The sequence below is a fragment of the Triplophysa dalaica genome, chromosome 20 (assembly GCF_015846415.1).
Source record: "Triplophysa dalaica isolate WHDGS20190420 chromosome 20, ASM1584641v1, whole genome shotgun sequence".
In the NCBI taxonomy this organism is placed as follows: Eukaryota; Metazoa; Chordata; class Actinopteri; order Cypriniformes; family Nemacheilidae; genus Triplophysa; species Triplophysa dalaica.
The window spans coordinates 16255520-16276743 of record NC_079561.1 but is presented as its reverse complement, the minus strand read 5'-3'; the positions used below and the strand labels follow the sequence as shown (position 1 = coordinate 16276743).

General features: G+C 38.4%; 1 protein-coding gene across 3 annotated transcripts in view; it reads left to right on the top strand.

Annotated features, from left to right (window-relative positions):
- The first annotated feature begins 2982 nt into the window (after positions 1 to 2982).
- The window catches only part of acap3a (ArfGAP with coiled-coil, ankyrin repeat and PH domains 3a), a 61443-nt gene continuing 43201 nt past the window's right edge, over positions 2983 to 21224 (top strand). For all 3 annotated transcript variants that reach the window (XM_056733500.1, XM_056733501.1, XM_056733499.1), the window contains exon 1: positions 2983 to 3135. In XM_056733500.1, coding sequence (XP_056589478.1) covers positions 3089 to 3135 — 47 coding nt within the window. In that variant the 5' untranslated portion in view covers positions 2983 to 3088. The remainder of the gene's footprint in view (positions 3136 to 21224) is intronic.

Here is a 21224-nt window from a genome sequence, read left to right as displayed (position 1 = left end):
TGCCAAACACAGACCAGACGTTAACTGCAGTCCAGGAGTGTGCATCCAATGAAACAGTCTATAACCAAACAATTCTTGAACACCATTAACTAAAATTACTTTATATTTTTTTGTTCTGTTGAACACAAAAGAAGATATTTTGAGGACTTTAGGACAGCAAACAGTTCTGTGGCAATTTTGACTATCATTGTCATTTTTCCTATATGGTAGTTAATAGGGACCAAGAACTGTTTTTGTCAATATTTGTCCAAATATCTTTCTCTCTGTTCAACAGGTTTATACTAGAAGTGGGTAATTCATGACAGAATTTTCATTTTCATTTTTGGGTGAGCTGTTTCTTTAAGTTGGAGGATGAGCAAGATCTTACATTTCATGGCGGTCTTTCATTTGACAGTTAATGCACTTATGAAATAGACTTTTAATGCATGTATTAACTGGGTCAGTTTCAAAAGGTATTATAATGTGAGATATTGACAGTGAGGTAGTCCAAGTGTTCTGTAAACTGAAACTTGAGTTGCTTGCGACAGCTGGCAATGTTTGAACCGGAAATGCCCACAGATGTTTCCATCTTTGTCGTAGCACTTATTGGAGACTGCAGGAATACAACTACTTATCAGGTTTCTTTGTGAGAAAATCTACAAACCATATGAAAAGCTTTATTTGCTCATACGTTCGCAATTGTGAATTTGACTGTACAATGTTTTGCACACATTTTATCCAGGTTTGGAACATTTGGAACGTTTTATGAACTGAAGGCTAGAGGATCAAATGTATTTCTTGTTTATCACGCAACACAGTGTGATACATGCATTTAACTGTCATCTCCAATAACGATAAATATTGACAAATCCTTTTATCTGATGGTGTAGCTTTTAAACTATAAAAAAGACACAGCATATTTTTAATCTGTCAGGACATACTTGCAATGTTTCTTTTAGAGATACATATTCATCATTTTCACAGATGAACTATTTCTTCTAAGATAAAAATATAGGTAAAATTATGGATATTGTTTTGGCTCATGTGTTATATTTCAGTGCATTAAATACTACCACACTTTAGTGCTGTGGTCTAGCTGAGAAAGAAAATTGTTAACTGGCAAATATTACGATTTAAAGCTACTTCTGTGATGTTTGCCACATTTGGCCATGTGCAGTGTTAAAGTGGGAAAGTAAGAAGATAATTACTGTATAACTCTTTTCATTCACTTTTGCGTCCAAATGCTTTCTTATGTAATTCATTGTATTTCCATTTATTATGCTTCTTACAAATCAAATCAGCACCTCCAAATCTGAGGCCATGGTTCTTAGTCGGAAAAGGGTGGCTTGCCCACTTCAGGTGGGTGGAGAGTCCCTGCCTCAAGTGGAGGAGTTCAAGTATCTGGGGGTCTTGTTCACGAGTGAGGGAACGGGAGATTGACAGACGGATCGGTGCAGCTTCTGCAGTAATGCGGTCGCTGTACCGGTCTGTCGTGGTGAAGAAGGTTTTACCAGTCAATCTACGTCCCTACTCTCACCTATGGTCATGAGCTGTGGGTCATGTCCGAAAGGACAAGATCCCGGATACAGTCGGCCGAAATGAGCTTTCTCCGCAGGGTGGCTGGGCGATCCCTTAGAGATAGGGTGAGAAGCTCAGTCACTCGGGAAGAGCTCAGTGTAGAGCCGCTGCTCCTCCACATCGAGAGGGGTCAGCTGAGGTGGCTAAGGCATCTTTTCCGGATGCCTCCTGGACGTCTTCCCGGGAAGGTGTTCCGGGCATGTCCCACCAAGTGGAGACCCTGGGAAAGACCTAGGACACGCTGGAGGGACTATGTCTCCCGGCTGGCCTGGGAACGCCTCGGCGTCCCCCCGGAAGAGCTGGAGGAAGTGTCTAGGGAGAGGGAAGTCTGGGTGTCCCTGCTTAGACTGCTGCCCCCGTGAACCCGGCCCCGGATAAGCGGATGAAAATGGATGGATGGACAAATCAATTTAACACAAAAAATAGTTGAAATCAAAACGTGGAGATGAAAAATCACGTCACAGTCAATAAAAACTATAGGGTCCTTCATGTTAAAGCCAAGGTCATCTGCACCAGGCACTAAAACAATATCATCCCAAATGTGATTAAATGTCCTGTTAAATATCATGGTGGTGGTTGTCTGGAAGGTGATTTTCCAGACATTTTCCATCCATTTAAGTGAACTGGTTCCATTTCCGTGTCCTTATATGAATAATTAAAATCTTATAACAAGATAGAGAAAAGAACATTTCTCAGACCTTAAGCTGTCATCAAAGTTAAAACATCTGTTGAAAGATTTTTTCCATGCTACGGTTACGTTTCCCGTAGGAGCGGAAAGCGGATAATTCATAGTCTAAACGTTCTTGAGGTGAAACGGATGAATTATAGTGGAGTGTCTGTGTATGGCCTACGCGTTCATGATTTAAACGGTTAAACACAAATATTCCTCAATGCGAAGTTCACTAAGGGCAAGTTTTACAGTCTTATACGGCATCCTTCATTCTTAACCACATAATAGAAAGATTTCCTATTCAATATCACCCTTGACTTCACTTTCTTCTGTGAAGCAGAATTGGAACAAGTATTTTGAAAGGTTGTTTATAAATCTCAATTATATAACATGTAAAAAGACACATGACCTTTAACAAATCACTGCTGCACCAACCTCTTTCATGCAAATACAGATTGACAAAGGGGTGTGTGGTTTTTAAGATCTTAAGGGATCATCTCTCATCTCTTTGGCCAATTTATATAATCAGACCGTCAAGAGCTAAGGTATTTTCAAAATTCAAAATAACTTTTTTTAAACCAATAAAACATGCACGTAATGATGATGCAACAACGAATAAATGTTTTATGTACGGTTATTTAGTACAAACCTCAAGTTACATTCACACGTTTTTTTCAGAAACGAGAACACGTCGATGATCCCTTACTTCCTTTTTTGGAGCGAGTGTTTGAGATTATTGTACTCACTCACTCTCTGCGTGTGCAGAAGAGAAGTACAAGCCCCTGGGATCTCTTACATTTATATTCTCCTCCCTAACGGCGATGATATTTCACTTTTAATCGTTAAGGCAAATCGTCCACGATGACGGTGGATTTTGAAGACTGCATCAAAGACTCGCCCCGATTCCGGTAAGATGCGCGATTTCTCGTGTTTTTTAAAAAAACGCCGCGCTGCACGCCGTTTACCATGGTTGATTCTGTGAATTTTACTTTTATTTATTTTTTTGCCTTAAAGTCAAACTATAAGAATTCACGTTGATATTGAGTTGCTTTCGGTTCCAGCTGCCAATTCTTCAGTTATCCAATACAGTTGTTGTGTACTCAGTAGTTTTATGAATGAATGCATCTGTCTGGGTTTGATCAACCTGTTTCTCTGACAAGCGATGTTAATGAAAAAATAAAGGCAATAGGTTCTTGTTTCATGTTAAGTTTTTATAAATTAATTGTGCCCATCTATACATTTATTAAACATAACAGGCAATATTGGCTAAGACATTAAGAAAACTCTCAGCAACAGTGTGATAGGCGAGGCGCTTTATATGGCGGGGGACATTTGAAAGAATGAATGTTCGAATCCCAAAAGGATTATCATGTACTATGCCCGTTGTGCCCTTATGACACATTATTTAAAGCCACAGTTCACCCATTTAAAATGTAATTTTTCATCTGTTTTTACCCTCATGTTATTTTTAGCATGATGTTATTGAAGTAAGACGTCATTGTTGAAGTAAGACGTCATTGTTTTCTGTAAAGGCACAAAATAAGTTTGCATGCAAAAAATGCTGTTTTCCTTACAATAATAGTGGAGGGTGACTGTAGCATTCAGTCTCCAAAAAGCATCCTTATAAAAGAGCCACATGATTCATCCCCTATATTCCAAGTAATATCAACCATGGTTGATATTGGTTGGGTGAACCATCCCCTTTACCAGCAGTGATACTGTATGTGGCCATGAAGTCAGTTGGAAAACCTCTAAATGTTTTTTGAATACGATCAGACATTACATTAGTCATGGTGATGCGGAAACCTTAATCATCACAGGAAAAAAACTGCAGGTCTTTTGTCAGGATTGGAACATTTGGATAATTCTGTATAAAACTCTCAGCGTTAATATGTACTTCTAATGACTAGCTGTAGTATTTATGTAGTCATTTTTTTATTATATAGCATTATCACTGCTAATTTAAGACCTTTCACTCACTTGTGATGGCAGTGTTTACTAAATGTGTGAGAACAATGTTTGGCTAACTCACATCATGGAAATCAAAAACTGTTGGCCATTGCAATGGCCAACAGTTTTTGATTTCCATGATTCAGTAGACGTGGTTTGCATCCCATCCGCTAATGTGTTGATGTTGATCTCTGGGAATTCCAGTTTTACTGACTGTGATGACCAAGACAATATGATTCATGCTTTTATTTTTTGATAGTTGATTTCTTGTTTCATTAGAATGAATGTAACATAATGACTTCTTATATTAAAGTTTTAAAAATATTTAAATGACACACTTCATCTTTAAGTTACGTTGTGTGATATAAGCAAATTATGTGAATGCTAAAATGCAGGTAGTGATGTGACGTCTAGTTTAGTGTCGTAAGGCCATGCATTGTAATCGGGATGCAGAGCGAGGAACGGCACATCGTCGTGACAAGAATTCAAGCAAGATTTGCACATATTTTGAGTCTGATGGTTTCCTTATGAAATTATTCCTCGGATAATTTTTCTTGGCATGAGAAGGGTAAAACATAACATAGCAGCTTAGCAGACGTGTAACTCAAAATGACTGCGAAAATTCCTTCCCCTCCAATGACTCTCTTGACAATATATTCAGAGAGGAAGGAGGTACGATGGTTCAAACATTATGGCGAAACATGGGATCTAAAGAATTCCGAATGTCCCACGCACCGGCTCTCGCTGTGACTGTGGTTAGCCCAGAGAACCCTAGGTTAGACAAATAAACCGGCATTCCTTTTACACACATCCCCACCATCAGCTCCAGTTACTCCCCATGCGAGCATGTGTGTGAGTAAATGCGTGGGGGTGGGAGTGTGTGAGAGGGCGGCAGATATAATTCCTGCTCCAAATCAAAGACTTCCAGGTTTGGAGGCAGTGCTTTAATGGAAGCCATCTGCCTTTGTGAGTCAGATGTGTTCGGTCTTTTGAAGGGAATGGTAGAAACTTTCTAATGTTAATGGGTAAACTTTGTTTATATGTTTTCTAGAGAACATGAGTTTTGCTCAGGTGATGAGAGGCTTGAGTGGGTGGTTGCCAGTGCGTTGTGGTGTTGATGATGTGTTCTAACTATTTGCCTTTCATTGCTTTGTGGTTGCTGGGGTGTTCTTTGTGCCCTTGACCTCTATATACAGTACGACTCAGGTTCTTCCTCCAATGTAGGTGTAGACGACTTCAGAAAACTTAAACAACACTGGCCCAACTAGTTTTGTCAAAAGTCCCTCTATTTCGGGTCCAAGTCTGTACCTAAAAATAAAAAAGTTGGCGGTACTTACTACCTAATTTTCATAAAACCTGTTACCACCGCCGTCCATGGTCAACCGGTCACAGGTTGTCCATCGGAAACTTCTTATAAGACGAGATAAGAGAGATGCAATAAGACGTGCATTATGAAAATGTTGCTAGGATATGTTAAGTTCAAAGTTTCATTAAAATAAACGTCCCTATTTGCTTGTTAATTGTTGGCGCCAACACTAATCCAGTCACCTGTCCTAATTAATTATTGAATGCTTTTATAACTGTAATGGGGTAAAATGAATTGGAGGACATGATGGGGTTTAGAGTACCTATTTTATATAGGCCTATCCAAAATCTATGGATATAAATTGGATAGATTAACTCTATTTTTAGTTTAAATTTAGCTTTTTAAACCTAATAAAGAAAAATCTATCAGATGCATTTATTATTTTAATATACAGTTAACTTAATGTAAGCAATCTTGTGTGAATGCAGGATAAAAACTGAGGTTTGTTTTAATATTGCATATGCATGTTTGTTCAGTCAGTTGATTTACGGAAGTTTATTCTATTTGTCTTATACATCAGCAGTCTGAGGAGGATGTTCATCAGCATAAAAGACCCCAGTCCACACAAAAGTTTCAGCAACAATTAACTTGCACTTCATGTATAAAAAATGGCATTGCTTTTTATACATTTATATCAACAGTGAACTTTATTAATAAAATTGTGTTTCAATTAGCATGTACTGGTGTTTTGCTTCAGTACCGAATTGTGTACCGAGATAAGATATTTTCACTCATCATAGTGCCTGGCAAACAAAAAAAAGAGTAAGTCTTGTCGCTTAGAAAAGCCACTTGATTTTAGGTAAAATTGAATGCTTGTTCTTGTCCGTAGCACTCAGAAAAATCTATTCATCCTTTTCGTTCTGTTATTGCTCTGTCAGTTATTTGGTCTAGGTTGTTCAGTCAGACTTGCAGGAAAAGGATGCTACTTGATTTATGAAGTCTTGTAACACTTTGAGGTTCCTAACACTGGTGCTATCCTGGATTGACTTTTAAAGCATTTTGGCCACGGCCGGTGCAATAATGGCTCTTTTATGGAGGTAAAAGCTGTTACGTAAGATCCCAAGAGATCAAGAGCCAAGAAACAGTCAAACTCCTCGTCCCATCTTAAACACTGAATACAATCAACCTCATTCACTTGTTGGTGCATGCTGTGCATTACTGGCGCATGATTGACTCCTCACACATCTCTGCAATTCACAAATATCCATTGCTGTATTCTGGATCGGTTTTGTTCTCGCCAGTATCTTTAAAACCTTTGCGCTGTGAATACAAGTCACTCTGTGAATGGTGTTTTGAAAGGTCGAGGCCACAAAAGCACCAGTAGCTTTCATGTAGCATCACATGGCATGCTTTCACTTTGCTCATTATCTACTGCAGTTAAGAAGAGAAAAATGCAATACAGGATTGTTTTACTTAACCAAAATGCTGAAAAAGTCTACTAGTCATACTATTTTGTGCACTGATCAAATTTCAACAGATTTTTTTTAGTTGACCATTAACCGTCTCCTATAGTGTCACTTTCCAAATATATCAACAATTTCATTTGCTTTTATTAAAAATTTGTATTATATTGGTAATTCGACTTTCAGGATTAGTGATCTAAGAATTTAGCTTGTCCCTCATTTGTGAAGTACAGAAACATTTGGAATGTGAAGCTGATTGTAGCCACCTGACCAAATATTATTCATCTTTCTTAACTCAAGTCTGCTTTGTCACCTTCCCTTTCAACCCCCACAGTGAGCGCTACAATACTTTCCAGAAGTTACTCATTTAATTTTATGTCTCAAATATAAGTTTTATCTTAGGCTGTTTTGCTTCTTGCTTGGGTATAGGAGTTGCTGGCAGTGCAAAACCTGTGGTCATTTTCAAGTTATCTTACGGTTTTCTTGAGGGCATTGCCGGATGCCGATGTCTTCTAACCCTTGATAATGAAGACACCTAACTGCGCCCATATTCATTTATGACCACTAAAACCTACTTTCTGGTACAAAACCGTATTTAAATACGAAGATGTGTTAGTTTTGTATTATTATGATCCTAGTACAGAACATTTGGTAAACAAAACGGCATATTTTTGTTCTATATCTCTGTTAAGTGGTTTGACATTCAAACTAATTATTTCAAAATCAGACAAAATTATAAATTGGTATTAAATTCAATCTGGGCACTATTCTGTTTTTGGTTGTCTTATTTTAAGATGTCTTTAAAGTCCCTGACTTTGACTGTTATCGACCAATTTGTGTTAAACTCATGAATGGCTCTGCCTTTTTCTTGGCAGAAATTTAGGGAGGGGGATATATCCTCGTTGTGCTACTGTGAAGTTCTGTGTATGATTCACGCATGTATCTTCTCCATCTTATCAGCAGAATGTTCTCATTGTTCACGAAACCTCTCCATCACACTGGCTTCTTTCACTGCAACGGATTGATGGGGTCAAGATGATTGGAGACCAACAGCTGTTAGAAGTGTAGCGGGGTCTCTTAGCATTGACTCATGGTCATGTGAGGAGTATGACTATGAATGTGGAACCACATCAGACAATAATCTTAAAGACCAGAATCGAAGTAGTTAAACCAATAGCTCAGCTGATATGATCCGGCTTCCGCCAAACCCTTTTTGTTGCTCTGTCCTGAGGCTAATTGTTGTCTCATGACTTTGCATTTACATTTATTCATTTAGCAGACACTTTTCTCCAAAGCAACTTTGTCCTCCTGTTCAGTGGGTCATTTGTTTATTGAACAAACACTGATGTGTTTTGCCGCAATTGTTATTTACAATTTTAACAGTTTAATCTCTGAACTTGAAATTGACTTCGTTGATCCATAGGGTTTCATTTTAAACTAAGATGATGATCTTAGTATATGTTTACAAGTCGTTTATATTTAAAGCTATTTTAAACAGATTAAATGTATTTTACTTTAGATGTCTTAAATAATTTTTGCTGATGGTTTGGCTGGAATTAGAAACAATGTCATGTTCACAAGGTATTTTACTATAATGTGAACCAGGCCTCAAAATTAAATTGTGTTGAATTTAGTTGCATCGACAATGGTTTTTGTCGTCTCAATTCTCCTTAAAAATGATTGGCTCTTGGTCACCTTGTTGCTACATATCTGCAATTTCTATGCATCATTTGGGGTCAATTGCACTGCGTAGAAATAATGTTTTGTGTCTCCTGTAGTCAGAGCGAAATAACAGTCATGGATGGCTGACTCTCAAGGACCGTCCCCATCCCACAAGTCCTCTGAGAGTCCGTCCGGTGCGGTTTGCTTGTTTTTGAAGTTGTTCTATATGAGTTGCAGTTGTTTTGCGCTTGAAGGAATTTCTGCAACATGCTCTTATTTCTTCTGCTTAACTTCATATCAACCTCCTTCTGCACTGAATGTATGTCAGCAGGGCCCGATGTCTTTGTTCCTCAGTGGACCCGTGCGATCGGCGAGCCAGATGGGTTCAGACAGCCACTCCCATAAATGGGTTACTATCTTTGCGCTGTACATCGCGGCCCCTGAAGCAGAGGGTTGAAACTGGTTTCCAGGATTATGTAGAGGTCGTACTATGATGTCTAATACAGCCGAGGGTCTCTAGGATAATTGCAAGAGCAGACAGTTTTAAAACAATCTTGTGTACATTATAAAGAGCTAATTTGACAGCCCCATACTTCATGGCTTTAGAAACGAAATCAAGTCAGTCTTGCCCTGAAAGCCAGTTAATTCAATTGACCCATTTCTCAAATATTAAATAAGACTGTGAGAGAAAGTCACTGAGGCTGACAGAGATGTTCTCCTCATCCTGTTAAAACCATCAGCGATTTTTCTCCCTCCTCGGACGACGGCCTTGATGTGAAAAAAGCAGGGATTAGCTCAGCAGTTTCAACGTTTTGGCTAATCGCAGATTAGCCCACATTCCCACCTGTACATAGTCCCGGAATGTCAAGGTGTGGGTGGCAATGGTTCACCTTTGCTTAATCCATCTGCCAAATCTGAGGACTACAAGTGAAACGTTGGAAAACAATCCTCTAAAAACTACTCTTAACATTTAGAAGTCTTGTAATGCACTTCAAACCACTCAGAAAGCCAACTACATATCAGCACCCTGGCAACTACTTGACATAAGATAAGGCAAATAAAACAATAGACTTTTTTAGATAAAGATTAATTAAACTATAAAAATTAGTGATTTATGCAAAAAAAGAGTGTTTTATGCAAAACTTGCGACCATGATGCTGCAATTTTGTGAGTGGTTGCTAGGGAGTTGTTTGGGTGTTTATGGAGTTTTGTCGTTTTATTTCTGGCTCTAGGTCAAAAGAGCGCAGAGTCTCTCTGCTCGTGATTTTTATAAAGCTTTATCGTGTCTTAAAATGACAGTTGATAACAAGTTGCTAAAAGCTACTACATCCTTTGTCAGGGACATTATACATCATCAGCATAGTGCAAGAGCCCACAGTCTCTTCAATGCATGTTTTCATGCATTTTTTTGGCAAATATATATATATATATTCAGTGTATATAGTCAGATCCTTTATAAAAGTAGTATCACACCTCACAACAAGGTTGAATTATTTTCAGTTAAGTGTAGTGTATTCAGTTTAAAGCTTTTTTATTCTGCCAATTGCTACTTTTGAAACCTAAATACAAATGTTGTGTTAATCTGTAAAGATTATCTTGATAGACAAAATGTGTGAACATCATAAACCTTCGTTAATCACAGATCTTATTTTATGCACTCTTTCAAAAGTATGGAAAAAATCAATAGGCCTTGGGTCAAGGGGAGCGATGCCGCTCTCACTTCTGCATTAGCCTACGAAAATACATTTACATGACAGATCTAATATTCACATGCTTCATTTTTGGGTGAAGTATCCCTTTTAAGTCATTACACAGTGTCATCGTATGAGGCAGGGGTGATGTCCTTACAGGCTTTTGTGTACAGCCTGGCGGTTCTTCCTGTCTACAAAAGCTGAATAGCTCCTCCGTTCACAGACCAACACACAAAAGCATTGCATTTTAAAGGTTTGCAAATCTGATTTGAAAAAAAAAGTCTAGGAGAGACCACAACAAGTGAAGACCCACTGAGCCAAAGATGTGTGAACGGTTTATTAAATGTCAGCCAATCCAATAACATAGCTTGACTCTTTCTTGAGAAGTTCTACTGTTGTTTGGGTGATGTGGTAGCTTTGTTGGGGGTGTTTTTTGTTGATTTCAGGCCGTCACACTGCTGAGGAAAATCACATTGTTTTTGCTGTTGGTTTCAGGATTATCAGCCTTACCTCCAAAGTCCAATTCAATTCTCAGCGTATGTTCTCAAATAACCAAGCTCTCAGATTTCTGTCTGTTAGGAGGAAATCACTTATTTTACAGAAGGAGGGTTTGATTTCTATGTTCAATTCAGGCAGTTATACGTGTTCGAGATATTTACAGTTACACGCTTTGTAAGCAAAACCAAAAGATAATAAAAAACAATGGGTTTAAAGAGTTTTCCATGAATCCCCCCTGTTGATAGATGATGCTAACCTCCAGAGATGACGCCTCCACAGGAATCGCCACTGGAATGCTGACTGGGACCAAAGCCCTCCATTCAACTGTTTCCGGTCAAACATGAAGATGCGCACCCTTACATAATTCCTGTATGATTTACGTTCTTCTTCAGAACACAAAAGAAGATATTTTGAAGAATTTTGTTAACCAAACAACATTGGCCCCATTGATATCCATTATATTATCACATTTCTCAAAATATCTTCTTTAGTGTTCTGCAGAAGAAAGAGTCATATACAGGTTTTGAACAAAATGAGGATGAATAAACAATGAAATTAAATGTATTTTTGGATGAACTTCCTTTATACTGCTGAAATAATAGTGTATTATAATGTGGTCACATGACCTTTCAAAGCATGCATGTTGCTTGTTTCATTCAATTATCTCAGGCAAATTAATTATTTCATCTTTTGTTACAATTTGCTATACCTTTGGTTCATTTGCTATACAGTTAGTATAGCAACATTGAGTGCATTGCATTATGGGATACAGTATGCTGTTAGTTTGAATTGTGGACTGAAAGAATATGGCATCTGGATTTTAAATGCAAAATTTTTTTAACGGAGTTTGTAAAAATCATGTGGATGTTAAACTGAAGAGGTCATCTTTGGGAAGTGCACTCGCTTTCAAGTGCGACCAGCAGTGTGTCAACAACATAACTGATACAGCTCCCTTTATTTAATTACCATTAATGCACTTACAGTATGCTGGAAGGGACATAATTGGACCAAATCCAAGATATTCTCAGTAAGTGCAGGTGCTTTGCTGTATCTTTTGGTTTCGTCCTTGTTCTCAAGGTCAATAGCTGAGATTCTGCTGGCGTGGTTGTATCTGGGCAGAAAACACTGGGAAATGATTCATATGTTTTAAAGTTGCTAGCCGGTGTAAGGGTGGGTATTAGGACCCTTCTGTTTTCTAGTAGTTTAAAGATATACTATGCGCCTGGTTGGGAATCTAGAGAAATGTGGCTGTAGACTTGTTTTACCCTCTGTAGTGTATACTGCTGTACTTTGCCCTGTGGGTATATTTACAGCTGTTTAAAAAAGAAACAATTAATTTCACTGTATCTGATTTAATGAACGAGGTGGAAGTGTAGATTTTAACAGATGTGATTCTTTATGTACAGTAAAGCGAAGAGGATGTTTTCAGAGAGAACATGGCATTAACCTGACTTCTTGATTTTGATTTTTTTCTTCCCTCTTAGCCTGCTTCTCGTGCGTTCCAGTTCCTCCCGTGGTGAAGAAGTGTGTTATTGAATCGTGATGCTTTTCAGCGGCCGGGTCTGCGTTCTGAGATGATGCTGATGCACATCTGGAACGCATACAGGCATCTGGTTCTGATCGCAGAACCAGCTTTCTCAGCCCTCTTGGGGTGTTTTCCACGCCCTACGCAGTCCTGTCCCTGTGTAGCACAGGAAACACAAATGGATGACAGTGGCCTACAGGAATTTTAATGGAGGTTAGGCAAAGTAAGCAGGGTGTGTTTGTGTGCGTACGATGGTTTTCTCCAAAGGATTTGAAGCCCTTTTTTAATCGGTGGGTCTTTTTTGCCATGCACATTGTTTAAGTATTTTCCTTAAATGATATGTAATCATTGAGGCTAAAATGCTTTTGTTTAGTTTAATCGTGTGCTCACCCTCCTGTCATTCCAAGCCTGTATGACTTTTATTTCTTTTATTTCTAATTTGAAGAATCTTGGTAACCAAACAACATTGGCCCACATTGACTTCCATTGTATGGACACAAAACCACCGAGACATCCTCAAAATATCTTCTCTTGTTCAACTAAAGAAAGAGTTTGAAGCTTGAAGGATGAATAAATGATGACCACATTTTTTATATCTTTTTTTAAAGCGGGAGTAACACACGGGGAGGGGTAGGCTGAACCAAAGCACATGCGCACCCATTGTCAACAAAACACAGACATCAGTTTCACTCACCGCATGTGGTTCATGCGCTGGGACGGCTCCATATATCAGTTTCAAAAGATCTTGGATTTATATCCACTGTTTATATAACATTCATCACCCAAAGGCAGTGAACAAACAAACACCTGAACTTCGCGAAATTATGCTCTCTCTCTCCTGCTAACAAGTGAAAGTGATCTTTGGTTTGCTTGGGTTTTGCTAGGGTGTTGCGGATAGTAGCTGAGTGGTTATTTAATCTGCCTTGTACTGGGTTTTCCTTCCTCAATGGTTTTATGTCAATGTTAAGTGGACGCTGGCATGTCTCGGGAGAGCTTGCGGTTTGTGTTTGGGCTCATTGAGGCGTGAGGGAACTTCCTGATGTTTGCACACCACTACGTGCTTGGGTCCCTGAAGACCCGCTGCGTTTTCAAGAGCACTAAATATATAGGGGTCATGTCCATCAGCACAAAACAGCTGAACTAACATTCCTCACTATCCGTTTCTTTTTTTGTGCAGGACTCCTGCAATTTAAACTATTTGTTTTATGTCTTCAATCAAAATATGACTCTATATAATAATTTACACTGAATAAAAGGTTCAAAGCTTATCGGAAAATACTTGATACTGAAAAAGTGGGCACTGTATTTGCTGTAAGTTCAGGATATCTGTGATATCCAGTATATTACCTTGTTCACACCGGACTGCACCACCACGCCACATAAAAATGTAAAATTATAAGGCCGTGTTCAAATTTGAATTTCTCGTTAGAAGTGCGTTCAGAAGTTGTTGAAAGTGAAAATTAAACTTACATTTATACAAAACTATACTACAATGGGGGTTTTAATTTTTAGACCTTGAAACTTCTCTACCAATAATGTTCCTTGCATGTTTATGGAAACGACAGGTGTCTGTCATTGTTAAGCTGTGAAAAAGGAGCTTGTATACGTAAGGGGTTTAAAAAAGCGCTCGGGACGTTTTTTGAAAACACGGTTTACTCCATAGGATTATAATGTAAAACAGACGCTAGCAGTTTAAAAAAAGAAGTCAAGTCTGAACTGGGCGAAATGGGTTCTTATGAGTTTCTAAAGCCTTTTGTAGTGTCTCATCACGTCGGTCGCATCCTGTGTAGACACATTCTATCAGTACAACGATGATAAATATTATTCACAGGAGTTTATATGACTCTGTAATGTAGGTTCCTGTCAATGGTGACCGGCCTGTGTCAGTTTACTTCAGATTATGGAAAGTTTATCAACATCCTGGTCCTGAACTCACAGGATGACACATGGTTACGTCGAGCGTATTATTGAACAGAAGTCTGAGGAAACATCTGCTGGAATAAGACAGGAAGAATTGGCATGACCTTTGACCTCCCTGTAGGTTTCTTTGTGCATTTATTATGGACAGTGCAACATTTGTAGTATTCTTGGAAATCCTGTCTCCAGCTTTCCATCGGAATGGCCACAAACCAATTCGCATTCTGTTGAATGTATGCATCGAGCAATCAAACAAATGAGAGAATATTTCAGTTTGACTGTACAGTTCGTTCTGAATCTACTTCAGGAATTTTTACAGAATTCCCTTATAGGAACTAAAGCTTCTTGTGTCTGGTATGTTTTTCCAGAGCTGTCCAAACTACAAGTGCAGCCCACAAAAATGCAAGATCTTCAACCAAAGCCAAGACTGCTGGAACATCAAGACTTTCTTTTATTTGTCTCTTTTTCTCAGCATATGGTCAGAAACTGACATGATTCTTCTGCTCCCTCTCTTTCATTGACAGACTAGACTGAAGGTTGTAACAATCAAACAATTATTAGCCCATACTAATACCACATTGTGAGGTCTTATTCTCACAGTCAGCGTACCCCGTCTGTGTGACTCTTCATATCTCCATTGACATTTTTGCGCTCTGGCGTCACGTCAGACCACCCCGAGCTAATATAAACCAGCTTGAGCAGCCAGGACGCTTCACATCCTGAAACCGTCTGCTCTGAGTCTTCTCTTATGGACCTGCGTTTGTGTCTGATACATTCCTGTGCTTGTATTATGTCTTGCTGTCATGGTACTACTCATGTTCTTGGTGTTCCGCTGTAACGCCAAGTGGGTTAAAAAAACAAAAGAAGCTTAAACATTTAAAGCACTTCGACCTCTTTGATTATACTTGCGTGCCAAGTGAAATATGCTGAAAGCTACAATCCATAACTTTGTTTTTGGTCAAAATCAAACAAACAATAAGTTATTGAGCAGGTACATAAAACTGTCTTTTTAACTTATCGTGATTCACATCTGTAAACTTTTATTAATCATTTATAAATTGAATCTTAGGTAGGATTTTGCTGGACATGTGTCATTTAACTTGAAGCCACAAAATGTGTTTTTTTTAACTTTACCCAGTTTGCATATTTTAGAGTCAAATTGAAATAAATTTGGTTGGAATGAAAGTTATTTCATCTGTTTATCACTAACAAAGTGCAAAGGATGTGCATCATGTATAAGTGATCCTTTATCTTTTATTTTAGTTTGGAGATATTGAAGAAAAATTGGAGGGAGTAATGGAAGATGTGCTTTGTCTGGAATGTTCATTCAGCTCTTTAGCGGGAACAAAATGTATAAGAGTATTGTGTTCCTGACCTGAAAGGGTTAATGACATCACTTCCTCTTCATGACAGCCTTTGTTTGGCTGGCGGACTTTATGTCTGAAGTGTCTGTTCCGCATGGGCGGTGGCCTAATTGCAGCCCATCAGCAAAGAAAGGGCCGTTGTATACACCCAAGCATCCATTTCATTGATGCCCGCCTAAACGGAGACATTTCTGGTACAGTGAGAAACAGGAGAATTATACCCACCTGGAAAGTTATTGGGAAAAAGTAAATTTAATTTATCATAGAGAAAATGGGTTTGTAAGATGTTGAGTCTATACTATACTATTACCATGGTACAGTAGTCTTTCAGACAGACTAGACTTATACCCAATACCTGACATATACCCTTCACATTGACCTTAATGCCTTTTTGTATTTTCTTTGTCATCTCATGACTGGTCCTTCCAGCATCCTGTTTCTATGACAACTTTGTCAGTCATTTTCCTTTGCTCACCCGTCACATCCCTTTATTATGTAATAGTTTGCTGACACTGCAAGATACCAAATCGTGTGATTTTTAAAACACAGGAAAACAAGGTTTTGGGATCATTTGTTCAGATTGTAACACGGTTCAGGAGGATGCAACGGGTCAGTGCTTTGAAAGCCGGCTGACATCCATCCCTCTCAACCCCGCAAGACCCGTGCCGGTGATTTAATGACCCCACCCTTTCTATGCTTAGGCTTCAATCCCTAAGGATTTACCCATAAACCTCAGCGTTGGGCGGGCTGCTCTCAGGGTTTAGCATCAACTCTTGTACAAACATACAGTGTGAATCAAATCCCAGCAGGCCAAGGTGGAGAATGATAATGCTAACAGCCTGTCCAAACTGTAATGGTTGTTTAAAAAAAATAAAGTCACAATTGTGACAGCCTAAGATTTTTTTTTGTGAAAAAGTGCTATTTTATGTGATTTACAATAAAATGGAAGACTTGATTGAGTTTATTGTTCAGTTGATTAAGGTTTTAGTTCAGAATTTAGGTCATTTAAGATTTAGAAGAGATTCTGTTTGTATTTTTGAAAGAGTGGTGCTTAAGCTTAGGGGAGAGCTCATGATGTGTGTTTTTTTTTCACTCCGTGAACATTAATGGTGCTAATGCCTGTACTGAGACAACTCTCAGCTTACTAGTACATCATATATGTTGTAAACAATAATAAATGTTAAACTGAATTAAACAGAATTTAAAGAAGATTAAGAACTCCAATGCTCAATATAGTATTCATCATGTGACTTTTTCTTAAATAATTTAGGTCATTTTACTTGATTTATTCATGGAATATTGCGTTAAAAAATGCTTTAAAGTACTTAAAAATATTTTGTGTAATATTGTTGCTATCATTTTTTGAAGTGAATAACTGTATCATTTTTTACAGTGAACGGGTAAAGCTCTGGAAATCAGATTTAAATTCAGGCAAAAATAATTTTTTGTATCCCTCAACTGTTTTTATATTGCTTTCACCAAAACATAATAAAAGCTATGATGTAAAAATATATCTAATCAATTGTTGAAAATTAAAAGTACTCCATATTGCATAGCATTAATCATTTAATTAATATTAATATTATAATATATATATATAAAAACAGTTGATTGTTTTTCATAGTCTCGGGATATTCTTTTGACAGATGTCACTTCTATATCTAGGTCTGACTCTGAATTTACCATTGTAATATATTGCTATGGGGCATAAACACTCTCCATTCTCTGCTGACATGTAATTTGGAGATGCAATGTTGCTTTGTGCGTTTGTGTGTGTGAGGTAAGACATGAACATGTTTATTTTCCGGCTGATATTTGGGAGACCTCGGGGCCAGTTGCTCTCCCTGCAGGGGTCATAGGTCAGGCTGCAGGGACAGGGTCACGTTAGGACGACTAGAGATTTGGCAGTGTTGGCTTATGGAAGGCCTGCAGTAATTGGCTGTTTTAGTAGATTTCTTGCATTGCATCCATTTTAGTAAACTGTGCCAGCACTGAACAAGCTAAAATAGCTCTGTGATTTATTTCGGCGCTGTTTATTCTAGATACGTATATATTTGGTTCAAAGGATTTATTGTGGCGCCCTGAGCTTGTTTCAGCAAATGTGTGCGATCTTGCGTCAGTTTGAGCCGTCAGACTTGGCAATCATATCGATCAATTTTATTTAAATATTTTGTCAAAGCCAAAATGTAAACTTGGGTAGAATTGAATGGTCTTGCAGAATATTCCATATCATACCTGTCGGGGCTTTATCTCCTCATGCAGATATTGGATGTGGTCAAGGATGTCAGGAAGGAAGTGATTTCACACCCCTGCACGGATCGTTGTGTCCGTCCTCGCTCATTTCCTCTGACTATATCAAGCAAAAACCAAGATATGATAAAGCTTTTTTTATTTCTCTCCTTTGCAGAGAAGTCTTAAGGCGATAATTTATTCCAAAATGAGAATTCTTTGATCATTTATTCAGCTTCATTTCATTCTAATCCTGCATGAGTTTCTTTCTTGTGCAGAACACAAAATAAGACATTTTGAAGAATGTTGATTACCAAACAACATTGACCCTAATTGACTTCCTTTGTATGACGTAAAACCACTGAGACATTTCTCAAAATATCCTCTTTTGTGTTCCACAAAATAAAGAGTCAAGTAATGATTCTGAATGACATTGAGGTGAATAAATGATGACAGGTTGTTTTTAGTTGAACTGTCCCTTTAAATCCTATTGGAAAGCCCAATCAACCTTTTGTTTTGTAACCAGACCTCACAGTAAAATATACATGAATGTTCCACAGTCCCACAATGGCAATAGATCATGTTTCAGTTCTTCAGTTATCAGCATAGATCTTAACCACTAGGCTACACACGCTACTAGACCTCCTATTGACATTCCCACCCATGACTCGGTGACAGGAAGTGACCCTGAGGTTCAGTGGGCAGCAGAAGGACATTCCTCCAGTGATGGCAGCTCAGCTCCATCAACACAGCCCGAGCTGTGGGAGCTCTGTCTGTCCCAGCCAACATTTCAGTTGACCTTTGAGAGCTGAATCGCTTCATTTCATGTGCTATAATCTGTGACTCTTCCTGCAATGCAATGGAAATTGCAGTTTTGTGGCTTTGAGCCCATCCGTATTGACCGTGAAATCATCGGTATGCTATTAGTGTACTCTTAAACAAGTTTACTGTCTCTCGGTTTTAGACCACATTCTTTAAGTAAGGGATAACGCAGCCAGTTGTTATCGCAGATTATACCGATTATTACACAGCTACTTGGCACATGAGAAAAACTGGACATGAAATGTGAATTTGAATTATTTTAGTAGCAATTTTTTACCGATTGCAGACCTTCTGTGAGGAAAAGCCGTTTACTTTCTGTTTTAAGGTTAGAAACGACGTTCAAAGTTTGGTCTAATCATTTGTAAATATGCCTCCGTGTTACCATTTGATATACATTTTTAGAGGTTGTTATCTGGGACTAACGAACTTGTAAATCTCGCGACTTGCCAATCAGAATCAAGTATTCCAACGAGCCATGTAATAAGCTTATAATAATGATTTATATGATCTGTTTGGTATGTGGAAATGTCAATTTGTTGTCATTTGACTTCAACTCACATAGACAACATAAACGTTAAGTGGCCCAAACTTAAATTCCGGTAGACCGCCGCAAAATATCAATAACTGTTGAGTAGTTTTAATGTAATTGAATACAATTAATATAAAATAAAATATTAAATTAATATATATATTTTTTATATTATAATAATAATAAACAGATCACACGTTAACTTTGGGTCAGGTGTGTGTGTCCAACAAAACCTATAAAGAAAAGTTAATAAATTAACTTACATTTTAATGTTTCAAACAGTGATGGCAATATAGAGGCAAAAATGAAGGATTACAGCATGAATTATGTCTCCTATTGGCATGTCTTTAAATGTAATGTTCTTTTATTTTTATAAAATGTTGGTTTTAGTGTATTGGTGTGTAGTTTAGTCTCAAATATAGTGTTTCTGCTGTTAAAAGCATTTTTCTTCATGCGAGCACAAACCCACTTTTAATTGGAAACAGGCAGAAATCCTTACTTACCCAAACAGAGAAGGAAGAAAAGAAAAAATGTGTTTGTGTAACTAACTTGCTGACCAACTAAGATTGTTTTGATGTGGAAAGAAGTTATATACATCTTACTTTTATAAATGTTTCAGTGAGTCAGAGTTTTTCTGGGCATGCAGGCTGTCTTTTTTAAAAATAAAAAACAGATAGCCGTCCAACGTCATTATCAGCTGCTGTAGTTAGTCTGCAACCCGGACACAGAAGCTTTTGACACACTTACGGCCCGATTCACATTTTGTGTCTAAAACCGTGCGGAAAACGCGAGCTGCACGGCATTCTCCTTTTTTTCCAAAGCACCTGGACTTTGCGGTCTCCCTCGCTAAGTAACCATGGGCCACGATATATGGATTATATGCAGTGAAAACACCTGGCAATAACTAGATATAGTCACCTACTTCTTGTCACATGACCTGCGGTGCGCTTGCAACAGCAGCAGCACATTCAACTGACCCAACAAAAAAGATTTTCCAAACTTCTGTCAATGTTACTGACTGCCTGGGCATATGAACATTAACGTTCACGCTAAAGCCTACATTAGAATGCGTATTTTCCATTATCAATTATCATCTGGAATCTGTCTGTTGTAATCGACATCGGGATATTAACAAGACATCGGCGATATATGATTACATCGTCACATTGCCAAGCCCTATCATACATAACTGCTGGTTTCATGTGTCTTAAATCATCCTCTTTTTTTTTATTTATGATTTTTAAATACTTTATAAATAAAGCACTATTTGGTAGTCTGGATGTAAATTATCCTTTAAAACTTCAGAAAACACATGTGATAATACATCTCCTCCCTTGAGCTGAATTACTCGCCACGTCTGTGTTTGTTTAGTAATTTAAGTTTTTTTGAGACCTCTCCAAAAAGCCACAGACAGATTTAACCAAGCTGGTTTCCTTCTTAGGCTTCTCCATGTTTGTGTATGTATTTCTGTGATCAGGGTGTGTGAGATGGACATGTCAAAAGCAGACAGACAAAACAGCAGGCGTGGCCAGATCTTCAGAGTCACCCATTGCTGCTCTAGACATGTAGATTTTTTTGTAGGGGTCAGCGTGCAGTCAAGCGGCGAACATGTGACAAGAGCAGCGGCAAGGAAAGCAGCCCCTGACCGCTCTTCATCCCAGACCAGACAGCAGTTTAGTATCAACAACCCTGCCGAGACCACCGTGGCCAGATATGCTATGAGTTATCTTTGTTTAGCAGCGATCTGGCAGAGCAAAGTGAACCCAGCTGGCTCGTCCGTGCAGACCATTCCCCAACGTTGGCTTCGAAACCCTGCCTATGAGGATCATGTATGAGAAAAGAGTTTCCCCGACAATTCTGTGCGGCCGGGGAGATAATGTCACAAAACGTCCTGAGGTGCTAATGTATCTGGGGTTTGGAGTTGTCTGCAGTGCATTGAGGGAGTTGGATTGTCCCGGCAGTTTCAGAGCATGTTTAGATATCAGATTGTTTTTTGTTATTTTGTATACCCCAAGATTGTCATTGTATAATTTTTTTATTT